Source organism: Falco naumanni, chromosome 1 (genome assembly GCF_017639655.2).
Source record: "Falco naumanni isolate bFalNau1 chromosome 1, bFalNau1.pat, whole genome shotgun sequence".
In the NCBI taxonomy this organism is placed as follows: Eukaryota; Metazoa; Chordata; class Aves; order Falconiformes; family Falconidae; genus Falco; species Falco naumanni.
The window spans coordinates 65516674-65532932 of record NC_054054.1 but is presented as its reverse complement, the minus strand read 5'-3'; the positions used below and the strand labels follow the sequence as shown (position 1 = coordinate 65532932).

The 16259-nt window shown below is 40.3% G+C and overlaps 1 protein-coding gene across 2 annotated transcripts in view; it reads left to right on the top strand.

Annotated features, from left to right (window-relative positions):
* The first annotated feature begins 13071 nt into the window (after positions 1–13071).
* TECRL (trans-2,3-enoyl-CoA reductase like) overlaps positions 13072–16259 on the top strand; it is a 67453-nt gene continuing 64265 nt past the window's right edge. For both annotated transcript variants that reach the window (XM_040597040.1, XM_040597031.1), the window contains exon 1: positions 13072–13407. In XM_040597040.1, the coding sequence (XP_040452974.1) occupies positions 13174–13407 (234 nt within the window). In that variant the 5' untranslated portion in view covers positions 13072–13173. The remainder of the gene's footprint in view (positions 13408–16259) is intronic.

Sequence of the window (16259 nt, the reverse complement as noted above, 5' to 3'; positions counted from 1 at the left end):
ACTGGAAGGCTTTTTGTAGCTGAAATCTAAGGTGCAGTTTCTGATTACATACAGATTGACTGGATACCTGCCTATATTCTCTGAGAAGTCTGCTAATCCCAAAATTTAGGCCATGCAGTGACTAAAGTGGATCAGAAAGCAGAGCAGAAAGCAGAGCTTTCATCTTTGTGAGTTTCTGATGGTGGACGTCTAGATGGATGTTCAGACAGCCCAACCTTGGGCATGCAGCTCCACAGAAAAGGGAGTGTTTTTTTCCCAGACCTAATTTTGGTGCCTTGATTTGCCTTCTGTCCACCAACTATGTATGCAAGAAAGGTACAAAAAGCAGTTTCCTGGGCTGGATGGTGTGAATAGCTGTATTTTATTTATTTCTAGGCTAAAATAATCTGAATGGGACAACGACCAAAATGAAATAATTGTAAACCTTTTATCCTATAAAATGTTACTATCTTTTTTAGATTTAAAAATATTTCATTTTTTTAAGTGCTTCATTCAGATACTTTTAATCAAGGACACAAACATGCTGGTGTTATTCAACCAAAACCAAATTTCTTCTTGAAGTTTTCTGCTGTAAAGAGTATAATTTTGGTGTGTGTTATTTCTGAGCTCGGCCTCCAGGTCACTGTCCACTGAGTCCTGAGGCCCTTCAGTTTTTGGTAAGCTGCCTCTGGCCAAATGCCCAGTCCATGTTAATGCATTTGCTGTGATTTTCAAAATTCTGCCCAGATGGTCTCTTCCTCTGGAAGAATTTGCAACGCTCAATCTCCCATTTTACTCAGGGGAGAAATATATAATTTAATTTGTGGGTTTCAGTAGTCTTACTAATGACTTTCTACTTGTTCTGTTGTTTTTAAGTAGTTTTGGATGCTTCACTGGCACTTTTATATTGTCCTGTATTGTTTCCATCAGTTGCTCAATTTCAGGAGGGAGAGATGTAAACTGTACTTCAGCTGCTCTGAGACAAAGCTGACAGAGCTACTGAAAATGAGGCACATGCTGCTGCTGAAGATTTTGCCTTTTAGGGCTGTATTTTGCTAGAAAGAGCTGGAAAAGTATATCCATGTGAGAGCCTACCGATACTGAAATGCTTGTCTCTCAAATTCTACAAGAGCATCAAGTTGAAACCATTAACTTTTGGCTCAGAACTTGCCCTTTAGCAATACACAGAACATTATTAAAACAACCTTTCAGGATTTTGCTGGTGAAGAGGTCTGACTACTTCTTTATCACCACCTCAGCAGTGCTAACTGAAGGCATGGGCCGGAGGAGCTCAGCCTGTCTCCTGATCGACAGGTTCACAGGTCTGCACAGAGCCCCGCTGGCAATGAGTCCAGCCTGCGCATCAGCTACAACAGGGGACCTGCTGGCCTCTCCGTGTAGCATTCCCGGGACCTCTGCTGTTCTTAAAAAACCTCTCACTTTGTTTAGGAGTGTTTAAAAAAAGTGTGCTGCAGTAGTTAGTGTATAATAACAAAAATGATAAAAGCAGAACAAGCAGAAATTATTTCATCTTTACTTTCTGGGAAGCCATGCAAAAGCAAGATAGAAGGTTGCAATGTTCCTGTTCTGACAAATTCTTTTTCAGTTACAGCTGGCTGAAAGCAGAAATGTTTTCTGGGAGAAACTTAAAGAGCAACTTCTTTTTTTGGCCCTATTCATTAAAGCTGTATTCTTATTCTGGCTAAAGAACCAAGTATTTAAGTTTCAGTAGGTATTAGTCTGCTAGGGGAGTGCTCTGAAAGAAATACTTTGAGGTGGAGTTTGTGGTTCCCTGTATGTAGGTAGCCCTGTACTTAGCTTACAACAAGCTGACACCAGTGGTCAGTCTGCTTTGCTCTAAATGCTGTGAATTCAGAGAAAAGCTGTGAACTCAAATGTTCATTAGAAACCTGAGGCTTTACAATATGTCCATACTTTTGTTAGTAAAACTGTGTACACCAACAGTTCACATTGCAGCTGGGTGCTTTAATAGCTAAACCGACAAAGAAAAACTGCCACAGACAGTGATAAAGTGCCTAGTAGTTATTTTCTGTGTCTGTTCTTGGCTGTTGTGCTTTTGCATGCAAAATCAGCTTTTTTTGAGAACAGAATGAAACTACCAGTTCCTCTGTTAACAGCAGCAACAGCAAAGCAGGTTCTTTACCTGTAAAGAAACTTGCAGGCACAGCCAGTTCCTCTGGGGGCGGATGTGACACCAAGAGCTTGGGCACAAAGACCGCTAAACTGGGTGGACTCGGGTTCAGCATCTGGGGTGCTTGTACATGGTTTGCTCTCAATGGAAAGTCACAGCAGAAAGCAGTTGATGCAGGGTCTCTTGTACGGCAGCGATGACCACAGTTGTCTGCAGTTCTGGAGAGAGAGAAAAAGAGACAGAGACTGTGAAGGTACAGTGTGGATGTCACGCATGCACAGTGAGTAATCCTGGTGAACCCACACCTCCCAGTCAGCATGATAGAGCAGTACACAAGGATTGTTGAAGTGGATCTGCAGCAGTAACATGGTTTGCCAAATGTCTGACTGCTTGAAGTGTTGGACATACATAAAAATAACTGATGGTCAGGAAAGAAAAAGCAAAGCTATACCTCATTGTTTTTCAGATAGGACACAGGACTGATTATTTGCTAAGGCTGTGGAGGATGTCTAGCAACCTGGCTGATGGGGGTGGGCCCTTTCAAACGCAGACATATTCCAGTCTCCTGCTGTAAGACAGCACAGGTAAGGTAGGATTTGTAAAAAACATGAATTTATGTATCTCATCAGCTTGTGGTAGCGATAATTGCATCCAGTCCTGCTAGGCAACTGTGGATTTTCCCTTTGCACTGGTAAAATTCTAGTCCTAGAAGACTGCAGCTGTGATGCTGAATCTTCCTTCATTTCACCCTTATAAATGAGCATCACCTTTAGCCTTTTAGAGTACTTCCTACAGCTGGGTATAGAGGGATGACATTGTTTCTACCCAGGGGCTTTATTTTACAGCATTTTTGAAGCTGTCTGTGGATCTGGGTTGCTTTCTGCAACAGGAAGTCCTGGTGAAGCATGCTGATATATTACCTGTAATCCTTGAGTGTTGCTTCCCAGACTGTTAAATGTCAGGGCTCTCCTTGTCACATCTATCTGTATGACCTTGCCCACGGGATGGCTATGGAAATTGCAGGAATGCTTTACAGCGCCAGTTGTCAGCCTACAAACAGCATCAGCTTTTTCTTTTTTTAAAGCAAAGATAATTCTGACAGCTGGATGTAACCACACAGTGGTTGTCCTGACATTGTTTGCAAGCTGGTCACAGTCATTCCTGACTAGCAGCTGTTAAACTGGAACACAGACTCCACAGGTGTTGAGTGACATGCTGTTGCCCTAATGTGCCAAGCAACAAGTGCTGTCTTTTAGCAGCCTGAGCTCATATGCTTTTGGAGTATACTATGGCAATTATCTGCTTTGGCTTTGCTTGTCCTCAGAGCCAAACTACTTACTGCTGAGTTGTCACATGCTAACTAACATAAGCAGCAAGCCTCTCTCCTTTCTGGTTTGCTACAGGAAAAAGGAAGTTGTGCATTGCAAACTTCACACAAATTACTGCACTCTTCCCTGCCAGCTGTGCTGTACAGAAGCAATTTTTTTTACATTGAAATGCTTCTGTGCCAATGTTGGTGTGATAAAACAAAGCATGAATGAATTGGGTTGTGCCAGTAACAAAGAGCCAGGTGGAAAATGCTTTCTTCACTGGGAATACATTTCACAAGAAGCCACAAAAGCATTTCTGGAACTAACAGTACCATTTTTCCTTGGAGCTCAAGTTTAAAACCCTGTTCTTCTCAACTTCTTCCAGGCTGCTGTGTGGTATAATGCCATTACATGGATGAAACGCACATTGTTTGTGTCTGCACTTCTATCTGGTGGTTAAGAAGGAACGTGAGGGGAGTCCTGGAGCTCACACGGGTTCCATCCTCTTGCGTGTGGCAGGATGCCCTGACGCTGTGCTGAGATTTATCGACCTCATGTCTGTGGCCCTACGAGCCAGTTCTCCTTTCTCCTCAGTGCACAAACTTGTGGCATGGAGCATGAGAGCACAGGCCAGATTCTAAAAGCGACCCAAGTGCTACAGCACCCTGCTGCCAGGCAGGCAGGTCCTGGCAAGGTATTCGGAGTCAGTTGAGATGTCAGGGCACCCTGCACCTTGTGTAGGGGAGGCAGGTGTCTCAGCATGGGGTACTTACGTGGATCTTGTCCTTTGAAGTTACACAGGGACTGAAGTCCTGGTCTGTTGGGTGTTCTCCAAGAAGAGAGAGGTAGTCAGGAAGCAGGTCTTTCTGTACGTGGTTTCTGGAACCTTATCATGTTTAGGCATGAGTGAAAGGGCCAGGTTGCTCCATTAGCTTGTGAAGGAGCCAGCTTTCACGATTCTGCGTGGCACACATTGATGTGCCACCGGGCTCCCCATGGAGCTACTACTTACCGTGATTCTGTCAGTACCCTCTAATCTAGTTGGATTTCCTGATGGAAGGCAGGCTTTATTTCAGGGTATGTGGTGACTCCAGGCGCTGTGAGGATGGCAGGTTTGATGAGGTAGTAATCCTGAGTGCATGATCCTGCTACATTAGAGGGAGTAAGTCAGTGACATTTTCACCTAAACCGGCTGCAAGCCGGGCTGCCTGGTGGAGCACCGTTTCCTATGCTGGACCAGACCCCAGCTCCAGCAGAAAAATGGTCTGATCTCAGGGGAAACTTCATTCTGCTTCTGAAGTATAAAGAGTGGGTTTCTTGTAGTGCCTTAAACATGATAGATTTCTTCTACTGTTTTAAGCAACACTAGTGAGGAGACCCTGGACTCTGATGCATACTTGGGACAGATAATGGTCAAAACATGAAACAGATGGCACTAACTAACCCAGGACAATATTCAAATTGGGGTAGGATCACCTCGTCATTGGAGTCATTACTGAGAGTGGTAGTAGTCTGGGGGCAGATGATTTGGTTGTATAGGCAGAAGAGTCTAAACAGGAGAAAGCATTTTAATCTGATGAGCATGCTTGTCTTGTTAATTTTTCTGCACGGAAACATTTTCCCAAACATTTCAAGCTTGAAAAAACCTGCCACTGAACAACAGTTCTAATGAAATAAAAAGAATCCCCTTTTGTTCACTTGTCTAATTCCAAGTTTTCTGGAATTCTGTTCCTCAAAATCATTCTGCTTTGATAGAAAAATGTCACAAGAATACTTTTTAGTCACAAAATGAATATAAAAATGACTGATCATTTTTCTTTTAGCTCAAGAATAATTTTCAGGCTGAGCCTGAATATTAAAAATGTCATAATAAATGGCAACTTTTCTGAAAACTTGAAAGTTTGTGAAAGAAGGAGGTTATGGTGACACATGTTTCAGAAACCTAATTAATGAAGCCCTGAAATGAAAAAGACTGAGAAGAATTTGACTTCTTGTATGAGAAGAAATAACGCATAACATTTCGAAAGTAATAAAAGACCAATCACCCCAAGAACTTCAGACAAAAAGGGAGGATTGTAAAAGAGGAGTTAGGTTTCTTTTTGTCGTTGTAAACCTTTAAACATATCTCTGTATAGAAGTGTCTGAAAGACCACAATTGTATTTTGTGACAATTACTGAGGTTTCAGGATTTTTATATATTCTGCATTAGCAAACAAAACCTCTTCAATATTATGTTGAAATAGCTCCTTTAGGAATCTCTAAGTGTTCTAGTCAAGGTTGTTCTTCCCTCCTACTGGTCAGGAGGAGACCAGATTGTTCTGAACCTTAAAATCTTTTCATTCAAATGAGTAAATCTTTTAAAGTGCTCCAGCATCAATGAAAACTGCATTTTTTAACAACTTTTTGTTTTCCTGAAACTATTCCAAATGACTCCAACTTAATCTTGAATGTAACAGTTTTGCACAAAAGAAAGATGAATTTAATCTCAACTATAAGAGCATGGATTTCCAGTTCTGTACTGCTGCCATTTGTGAAAAATGGCTTTGCCTTACTGTATTTCTTTTCATCATCCTTACTTAGGGGCTGATCAGCTTCCAATAATGTGGTTACTCAGTCTTACCCTGTGAAATTACAATCCATTATCTCATCAGGATATTTTCTGGGAGGGGGTTTAAAAAAAATGCTGTCTGTAATACATATACTCAGTTGAAATTAAGTAAGGATGTGAAGTAAGCTTATACTGTTGAAAAGTACAGGGTATCAGCACCTGTCCTTCATTAATCTGCTCAGTCCTCTCTTTACACTATGAAGTGACATGATAACATAAAGCCACAATGAATTAGATGGCAACTTTCTTGTCTGTCCATGTTTAGAGGACTCTCATCCACCTAGATACTGCCTTGTTGCTAGCTTTGCTGCTGGACATGAGTATCGGTGCTGAGATCAACAGGAGGCTCATCACACTGGCTTTCCTCAAATGAGCAATGGCACATTAGAGTACACGAAGCCTATTGCAAAACAGTGAAATGAAACCAAACATTTGGAAGCAAGTTTCTAACCTTTGTTAATTAAGGTGCCATTTTATTAGGCAGAATTGATGATGTAGTAAGTGGAGGTCACACCATGTTAAGGCCGATGGATGGAAACACCTGTTGTCATTGAAAGGCAAAGGCTGCTTAAGAAGACGCTAAAGGGTGAGCGTAATGCTATAGAGAAAATTCTGCAGGTAAAGGTCAGTGAAATTTTCCTTAAAAGTAGTTCTTGGATGTGTTTGTGTGACATTTCTTTGTCTGCTTTCTAATCTTTGCCTTAAAGAAACAATGGGGTACGATATTGTCTGTGTAAGGACTTAAACGTGAACAGTATTGATCTCCCTGTCTGACTGCAAAATGCCAAGACTGGCTTAAAAATCATAGCCTTTGTTTTGAAACAAAAAAGTATCTTTCTTTCTAGACCTCTTGAGGTCAAGTTTTCAGACACGCCTGTGTGTTTCTAAGGGCTCCACATCTACCTAAGTGAAAAAGAATAACAAAATATGTAAGCTTAAAAAACAAATACATTTCACATAGTCATGTACTTCCAAATGCCATGTGTTTAGAGGAAAAGACCATCACATGCCTCAAATAATGAAAGTTATTAACATCAGGAATAGCACAATTTGCACTGATCGAATTCAAACAAGAATGAAAATTCTCACCTGCAGATCTGTAAATATGTTATTTATTGTCAATGACATTAAAAGACTGATCCAGCAATCTATGAAGATTCCTTTGGGCCTCTTCATCACCAGGAGCATCTCCTCAGGCTTCTTCCATGCTGCAGTCCAACAGCTGTCTTTTACAGCATATCCTGACTGTCATCACATTTGAGCTCTGCATCACACTGTACTTATTTTGGTAGAGAAGTAGGTGTGTGTTTGTGTGTGACAGGGGCTGGGGGCGGAGGTTTCACTTTGTACTTCTTGCAGATAGACTTACTGTGCCTGTTTGTTGACTTTGCTTATTTCTCTTATATCTCTTGGGGATAAAATAAGCACCAGCTTTAGATTTGATTTGCACTGTGAATTTGATTCTAATTGGCACAACCCACACCAAGGTTTAATGTCAGCATTTTCAGTTTTCAAAGCCAGAGGGATAAAGCCAGGCTACTAGAATGAGATTTTAAACAGCAGGAAAAACTCCATTGCTGTGATAGTCTGTGATAGTCAGTGGTAAAAATGTCTGCAGGGACAAGGTGGGCACTGGAGATCTTTGAGCCCTGCTTGCGAGGTGTTCCCTGGAGTCTCCCTTCTCACAACCTCTGAAGGATGTAGCCTGAGGCTTGTAACTTTTGGCCATGTAAAGTTACCATTGTGCAGCTCACAGGGTCAGAAAGGCTGCCACCCTTTGCTGAGGAGCCCTGCCAGTATAGCCAAAGGGAAGGAACATGGCTATGTATCACTTCTGCCCTGCCCCTTAGCTCTGGTGAGGTCTAGTTCTGACTTCAGTATTATTTAAAGCTGTTTTAGGATTGCTTCATGTTACAGAATCAGTGCACTCTCCTTTTGCGCCTTTCTATCCTGTCCATTACTTATTTGTTAAGAGATTTAGCGTCAAGAGAGAAAATATAAGTGCCCAAGTAGTTTTTGTAGTAATACTACAGAGCTTTTTTCTAAGTGGCTTTCTTGAGAGTATGTACAAGTAGATAGAATGCTTTCAATTGATGTTAAGGTTGCTAAGGTAGACATGTGCAGGCAAAGAAACCCCAGAGGATCATGCTTTTTTTTTTTTAATATATATTTTTTTTCCATGCAGCCTTTATAAACAGTGTTTGGGAATAATGTATCAAATTCCACATACTATATGCTGCATTCTTACCTCTACGTTCTTAATTTCTAGCAGCCAGGCTTGCATGCTTAGATTTCTGTTATGCTTCAGGAATGAGTTCTAGTTGTTACTAATATAATACAGATAACAAAATCAAACCAAATATTTAAAAGCATTAGCCCCCCAAATAATCTGGTAAACTTGTTCCTACACTCTCAGCCAGATAAAGCTAGGAGCCAGACAAATTACTGTTAATGTTTTTCCAAATGAGTACATTGTACCGGGTTCTTAAATCCTTCCTGTGACAGCTCAGTAAAAAGAGACTGAAAGCACAGCTGCACTGCTGCCTGGCTCTGAAAACACTCGATCCCAGATTGAAACGGGAAAATGCAGAGCAGTGCAGCTTAGATCAAGTGCAGGAACAGGCATATGGGCTACACAGCTACTGAACTACTGTTTCCATCTTCACCTGGCTTATAAAACTCCAAGAAGGGGTCTGACTTTCCAAACAGGTCCTTTTTATCCAGTTTTCTGCGGGCCATGCTCAGAGTAATCACCCTGTTTTCAGAGAGCTCTTGGGCAGCTATTGTTATCATCCCTTTCCCAGTCAGGAAAGGAGAGAGACCATGGGCCATGGTATGTACCACATACATACTGGTTCAGACCTCCTTTAGCAAGGGAACGCCACTGCTGGTTTGCAACGCAGTTGAGTCCTTACTTGGTCTCAGTGTCTCCTTCCCCGGCAAACTGCATGGCAGAATTTCAAAAAATGGGACACTGAAGTGAGTATGTGTGTGACCTTGGGAATTTGCTTTGCTTTAGGCTGCATGACCTGTGGTACTGAACCCCACATACTTTGGGGTCTGGAGTCTTTTTGTCTTGGGGGTGTTGTTCAGTTCTTTGGCATTCATGAAGCTGGTGGGAAAGGAATAACCCTGCTTCCACCAAGCGTTTGAAGTGTGCAAGATAAAAAAGCCATGTGTGAGGGGCTGCTAACAAGCATCTGGACTGATAGAGATCACCCTCCATTGCTGACTTAACAGCTGACATTCTGCAGACTGAAGGGAGATGACCAGTTTTGTGGGGAAGGAGGAGTACAAAACATGACCAAAGATGAAAAGGAACTTCAGAAGCACCTTAAGGACCCAGCTGAGATCTTATGAAATCCCTTTGTGCCAGGCTGTCTGCAAAATGCACAGTGCAAGAGAGCATCACACAGAGAAGACTCTCTTCACGTGGGACGGGAAGGGAAAAGCAGGAAAAACAGCAGTTCCCTAACGTCTCACAGGAAATCAGCGTCATAAACAGAAACTGAATACTAAGTCATAGTCTCTGCTGTTTTTCATGACCTGCACAGGTTGATGCTTTTTTCAAGGTACTGTATTAGATAAGGGTGCAAAAATCCACTACAGGTGTCATTTTTGTTGTGGAAATATCATCAGTTCAGTTAACCAGAAACGATGGCCCTGCTGCATGCTTTGAGGGGAGGCATTCCCTCCCTCCTGGAAAAAGTGCCTTTCAGAAGGATGGCTTAACAAAATGTCTGCCCGTCTGCAAAGTGGTTCGTGTCAGCCAAGTGTCAAGTGAGGAAAGGAGGTAGAGCCACAGTTTGAGAAGAGTTATGCCCATCCTCACAGCCCGTCAAAAATACTGGCCCCTTATATGGCAGGAAATCCAGTGCGAGCTGAAGCTGTCAGAGATGATTCAATTCTTGCTGAGTGCTCTTTGACTCTTCTCAGAGTCCCAGAATGAAGCTGAGGTCAGGGACTCAGTGACTGCTGGCTACTAGCCCTGCCACAGCTCTGGGAACAGCAGCCTGTACCCATCTAATGTGGATCTGTGGATCTCACTGTCGGACTGGCTGACTGCTTGCCCCCAGGTGCTGGGACTCCCCATCTCCAGTGTCAGGGACTGAGATGAGGTACATGTAACTGCATTGGAAGGGAGGATGTGCCTTCTGTCCAGTAATGAATATTTCCCTTCCATGTACGCTCCTACATAGAATGGGCTGAATTATTTCACATTGAGCCAGAACATCTAAACCCATTGATGACATTTCAAGCAAGTGCAGCACTTGTCACATTAATGGCAAAAGCTCCACTGCTTTTATGTGTCTCTCCTTTAAGGCTCAGGTTATCAGCTGTAACTCTACCTCTGATTATTTTTGGTAGAGTAGCTCTCACCCACCTTATATGCAAGTAATATGTTTGCTGTAGACATGGTGCTGCAGTCTAATCCTAGACCCATAATTTAAATACAGTAAGGAAAGGGCCAGCCACCTTCAGGGAAGCCTTGCTTGTTTATATCAGGAAAGTATTTGGCTCTGTAAAGACTGTTGTTTATCTAAATATTGAAATTGCATATGATTATCTTAGATTAAAAAATAAATTATTTTGTAAGCATTTTCTTGGAATTGGTTCAGATATTCAAATGTTCATTGGTCAGTAATAAAATTCTGATAATTTAAATGTCTGCAGTAAATCAAGCTTTTTTTCAGAAGCTACAGTTCAGACATTGTAATTTTAAATAGTTGTAAATATACCCACAGTAATGACTGCAACACCAGTTCCTTATACATAGAAATTAGCCATGATGATCAATATTATTCTTTATTGCTTTTGAATTGATATCAATTTAGAAATTTATTAATATATACTGTTACAGCTCACTGATTCATAGATTTTACAGCTAAAAGGGGACATTATACCAGTTTGTCTCATCTCTTGTACAGCAGTTTTATACAGTTTCCTTATAGTAGTCTGTTCAAATAAGTGAATCTCACACTTGGAACTTAGGACCTGTGTGTTCTGTTGTCTTTACCTGGCTGTTTTTAACAAGCCCCTTACAGTTAGCCAACAATTCGTCACTCAGTGCTCCGACTAGCTCATAACAATATTTTTGCTTGCTATATTGACACAACTAAGGCGATGATTCCTTGCATACCTTCCATCTAAACTCAGAGACAGGTGTACTTTGATCACAATATAATCTTGTTCAAGTCTAACATTTTTTTTTTCTTTGGGCGCTGACTTGGTTTGCATCAATGGCAAGACACTAACTGATTTCAGCAGAGCCAAAATTTAATCCTTGTTTGTATTAGGTTACCAATATTACTATCCATCTGCATTCCTGCAGTCAGGGCTTTTCGCTAACAAAGCCAGTGAAAGCATTCAAAGGCTGCATGACTGCAGTTTATTGTTATCAACAAGTAACAGGGATTTTTCTTTCAAACTTGAGCTACACACAGAAGTTTGTTATGTCATGTGGACATAAAGCATCTTAGTTATAAGCTGGGGTTAGCCTGTTTAGTCAGAACAACTGGCTAAAGAATTATAAATAAATTAGACTAGCTCTTGGTATTGGAAGTATTTTGTCCTGTTACCACTGAGCTCAGACCCATTCATGAGTTCAGCCCCCGCTAATTTACTGTTTCCTTTTCCTATGTCTTTTCCATATGTTTGTAAGCAGGGCACATCTCATGGATGCAGGCTTGATTCTTCAGAACTTAGAACTTGACGTAGCATGGATTACTCCATCAACAACAACTATATAGCTTATATATGTGAAGATGGGCATTATCTGTGAATACTATCTGGAGGGGAGCCTTGGTTTGGAAATGGCTTCTTTGGGTGTCCCCCTCACTCTCATTTTTAATTATTGCAACAATTTATCAATTAGTTTCTCCATTATTTCATAGAGCTTCTTGTCACGTGTCACTAGACAAGATGTGGTGGCCACTAAATTTTCTGTAAGTTATAGCAGAAAAGAAAAGAGACCTGTTCTGTTCCCACCCGCCTCCCAGAGCGGGTATTGGCTGCAGGGTCACTTTTATCTTGTGAAACTTTTTTTTACCTGATTAAATTTCCTTAGCGTAGCAAACCTATATGACTTTTATAAAAGTGATTGTAGTTTCCTTGAGGTTTTATGTAAAAATGTATTCAGAACTTACTCTGTCTCCACTGGAAAGAGTTGTCTGCAGAAGTCTGTGGTGCCCTTATAACACTGTAATCCCAGGCAGCTCAGGGAAATTGAAGGAGAATGTCAGGATGGAAAAGTGCAGCTAGTTCTATTAAATCCTATTAAAAAATCATATGAGGAAAAATGAGGTTTAAGCCAGGCTTGGGGAAGCCCTTTTAGAGAAAATTTGTTTTAAATAATCCTTATTTTTACCATTAAGACTACCTCTGTTTTGCTGCAGAGTTGCACTGTGAAAATTTTCAGGAAAGAATAAGAAAATAGTAAAATGATCTGAACTCTGAATTAGTGCCTTTATGGTTATAATTTCCTTTACTTCAGTTGAGTTTCCCTGGCAGAGCTGCAAGGAAAACTCTACCCCATTAAATAACAGAGTCCACAGTACTAAATACAAGCAGGTATAAGTTCTCTCTCTATTTGCAAGCAATCCCTAAATTTTGTTGTTGAACTCCTGGCTTTTTGTGAGTAAATATTTCTAGAAAAGATGGCATCTCACATAATTTTGTAGATTATGCTAAGGGTGCATACATACACTACCACCCCCACCCCCACCCCCAATAGATGTATATGTGGACACCTTTAAACATCTGTCTCGGGAGGTAACAGTGGAATTTGGTGCATTCATTCCTGATTACTCTGGGGCTCTGGAATTTCAGGATCTGACTCCTTCTAATAGGGAATCTCTAGTTGTGTCGTTTGAAATGGTGGCTTAAATAAAAAAAAAAAAAGCAGCAGCAATACAGCACATCACAATAGCAAGTTAAATATAGACAAGGATTACAGAGCCATTGTTTTCACTTCTGCTAAATAAGACAGTACTCTTAAAATGGAACACCACTTGACCTTTCAAGTCTCATCAGTCTGTGATTGTATTTAACTGTGCGGGGAGGAAACATATTCCCCCTGGAACTGTCCCCTATTGATATGACGATCACTACTGCTGGGTCACACCATGCACAGCAGGCAGAAACCCAGTGCTCCAGAACACAAGAGGAATCTTGCAGCGCATGGAGGAGCTCTGTCCATGTCCCACAATGACACACGCTCTTTTTTCAACTTCTCTCAGCTTGTGCTCTCTGCTGGCCATCTCAAATCACCACCAGTGCTCAAACATTCAAAAATCACTTACTTTGAAGTGGAAATTCTTGATGTGCAAAGCAAGAAGCAGATCTGCATTGTGGACAAGGTGAGTGTGTTATTCCAGCATGCTGGGGACGTGCCTGGTTTACACGGTGCCAGTTCAGGGACTCCGTTTTTACTCTGTTGTGGTCTTACTCTGTAATGGAAATGGTTTCATTCTTTTCTCTGGGGGATACTCAGAACTTCTTGTTAGTTGCAATCCTTGGCTAATGTTCTCCAAGATTTTTACAAATAATCCCAAACTAGTTTCTTTTAGATCTCCTGGCTGCTCTGTGGATTCTAGATACGTCCTCAGGCTGTCTCTTGACACTCAGATTACAGTGTTTATATCAGAGCATGATACTTAAACATCTGCTTCAGAATGGATATTAAGTTTTAATACATTTGTAAAGCTTAGCATCTCTGTGATCCTATAGGTTGTTGTTATCTAAATGTACTCAACTGCACCCTGCTTACCAGACTGGGCAGGAACCTGACAATTTTTTAAAAGACCCTATTTTTTTAAAAAAAGGTCTTAGCTTAAAGAGGTGGCTTGCTTTTTTTTTTTTTTTTTTTTAGTAACGTGAACCACAAAAAAATAAACTACAGTCAAATTGTATAACTAGGATGAGAGGACTGGGTAGGAAGGAAGAAGGAAGTTTACAATGCAGTAAACAACAGCTGAAAAAATGCTTCATAAATATTTTCATCACAGTTTCTGTGATTCATTGTCCCTCAGCTGAAGAGCTGGTCTCTTGCGTGCCATGAAAATGAGAATCCTAATCTATTTTGACTATATGATTTGTCAGTAACGTAGTAGAGTTTTGAGACTTACTGTTTCACTAGAAGAAAAAAATAAAAATAAAAATATAAAATAAAACCCTCCCTTATTCTCAACTGGCAACAGCTGGGACCACTGGTTAAGTTTGCTTCAAGTGTTTAATTTAATGCCTTTGAAATATGCAGGGTGGAATACTACCAGAATTCTAGTGTTCTTGATCATTTAAAGGGTGTTTTTGCAATTTGTATGCCTAGTTAAAGGTAAATGTCTTACTTGTTCATTCTTAACCTGGCAAAATATTTTTTTGGAGATTTTTTTAAATCTAGCCAAAGGGGAAACGTGTACAAAATAGTCAAACAAATATGACTATTAACGCAGTTCTAATGAAAGTGTTTGCTGTATTTAATTTACTGAGTGACTTTTATGCAGTTATTAAAAAGGGTTATCTAAATACTATACTGAATAAGGTTTCAATCTAAAGAAAGATTGAGTCTTTTTTCCTATAGTGTCATTAAAAGAAATACATTAACAGAAACAGAATTAGGTGAAGAGCCACATTTCAGTAATCCTTCCATGATGTATGGAAGAACTGTGGTCTGCTAGGACAATAGCAGACCTGTGTTTTAATTTTAATCCTGAATTTTGATGAGCCTGACCATTTTCTACACCTTCTCCAAACATGGACTCTGCCCCTGTAGAGGTGGAAAGAGAGTTATGAGTGGTGATTGCAAAGTACTCTGTCTCTCTGTAGGGATAAAATACACTCAGAGGAGCAGTAACAACTGTAAACTGAAACTGTTGGCTCAGAAATCTATGTTCAATTTACATGGCCATGGCCAGCAGTACAAACCTTTTTTTTGGCACAGACTGCCTAAAGAATTGGGATTTTGAATGTGCATTCACCTGGCTAAATCCGTTAATTTGCTGTGATAATCCCTTCCTAAGGCAACCCTGAAAGTAGAGAAGCGGAGTTCCTTAATCCCATGAACACTTGTTCGTATTGGTGAACTTCATTTCTGTTGATTATTGGAGCAAACAAGCAACCATTTTACTGGACTAGACTATCTTCTGCTTAATTAGATATAATATTGATACAGACCCAACATAACGCTTCTAATGCCTGTTTTCTATTTGAAAGATGATTATGATTAGCTTAATTTCTTGGGGTTGCATGTAATTATTACCTGTCAGAATTTATAATAGGAGAGAATAGGAACCACAAATTTTTAAATGCATGTATTTACACTTTTACTTCATATTGTTAGTAGTTCACATTATTATGATTTAGCAACTGCGTTTGTAATACTCACAGATTAATAAATCTAAAGGGACAAGCTCTATTGTAATGGCAGAGAGAAGACCCCTTTCTTTCTCCACCTAATAGAAACCCAGGCAGAGTGATTAGATGATTAATACTATGTGGTTAAATACCAGTCACTGCTTCCAGAGGTTTAGCTTCTGTGAGACACTTGCACATGCATATGAATCCTATTCAGATTAGTGGGAGCTTTGTAAAGTCTGCAAAATAATTATACATCTAACTAGTTTCTGTACTTAGAAAAAAAAGATATCTTGTACTCAATGCGGTGTCAGGGATTTAGAAGAGGGGTGTTTGGCTGTGTGATCTCGAGCAATCGATTGAAATCAATAGGCTTTGGATCCGGCATAAGTAACAGTGAATTAATTCTCCATCTGTAAAACTAAAATAACGTTATTTCCTTTGGTTTTCTTACCCATCTTATACTTTGGGGAAGGATCAATCACATATTAAGTGAACTGAGTGGTTACTAGAAGGTCTTGATCGTCTTTAAGATTGGCTTAGAGAAACAGAATAAATACATATTTGCCTGGTTTTTAAGCCTGTAAGATACATTCACATCATGCTGCAGGCTTTTACACAGTCAGGAAAGGCAGAAAAAAATATTGAAAGAAAGTAGAAGAGGAAAACCCCAGACATTTTGTCTATAGTCATCCCCTCCAGGAGCTGGGTCTTGAAGAAAAATACATAATCTTGCAAAACTTGAAGTAAATTCACAAGAGTCAGGAACACTAGCAGTTCATTTTGCACATGCGTACTTTGAACATAATATTCTTTATAGGAGTGTAATTTCTTTTATTGAATATTGACAACCTGCCCC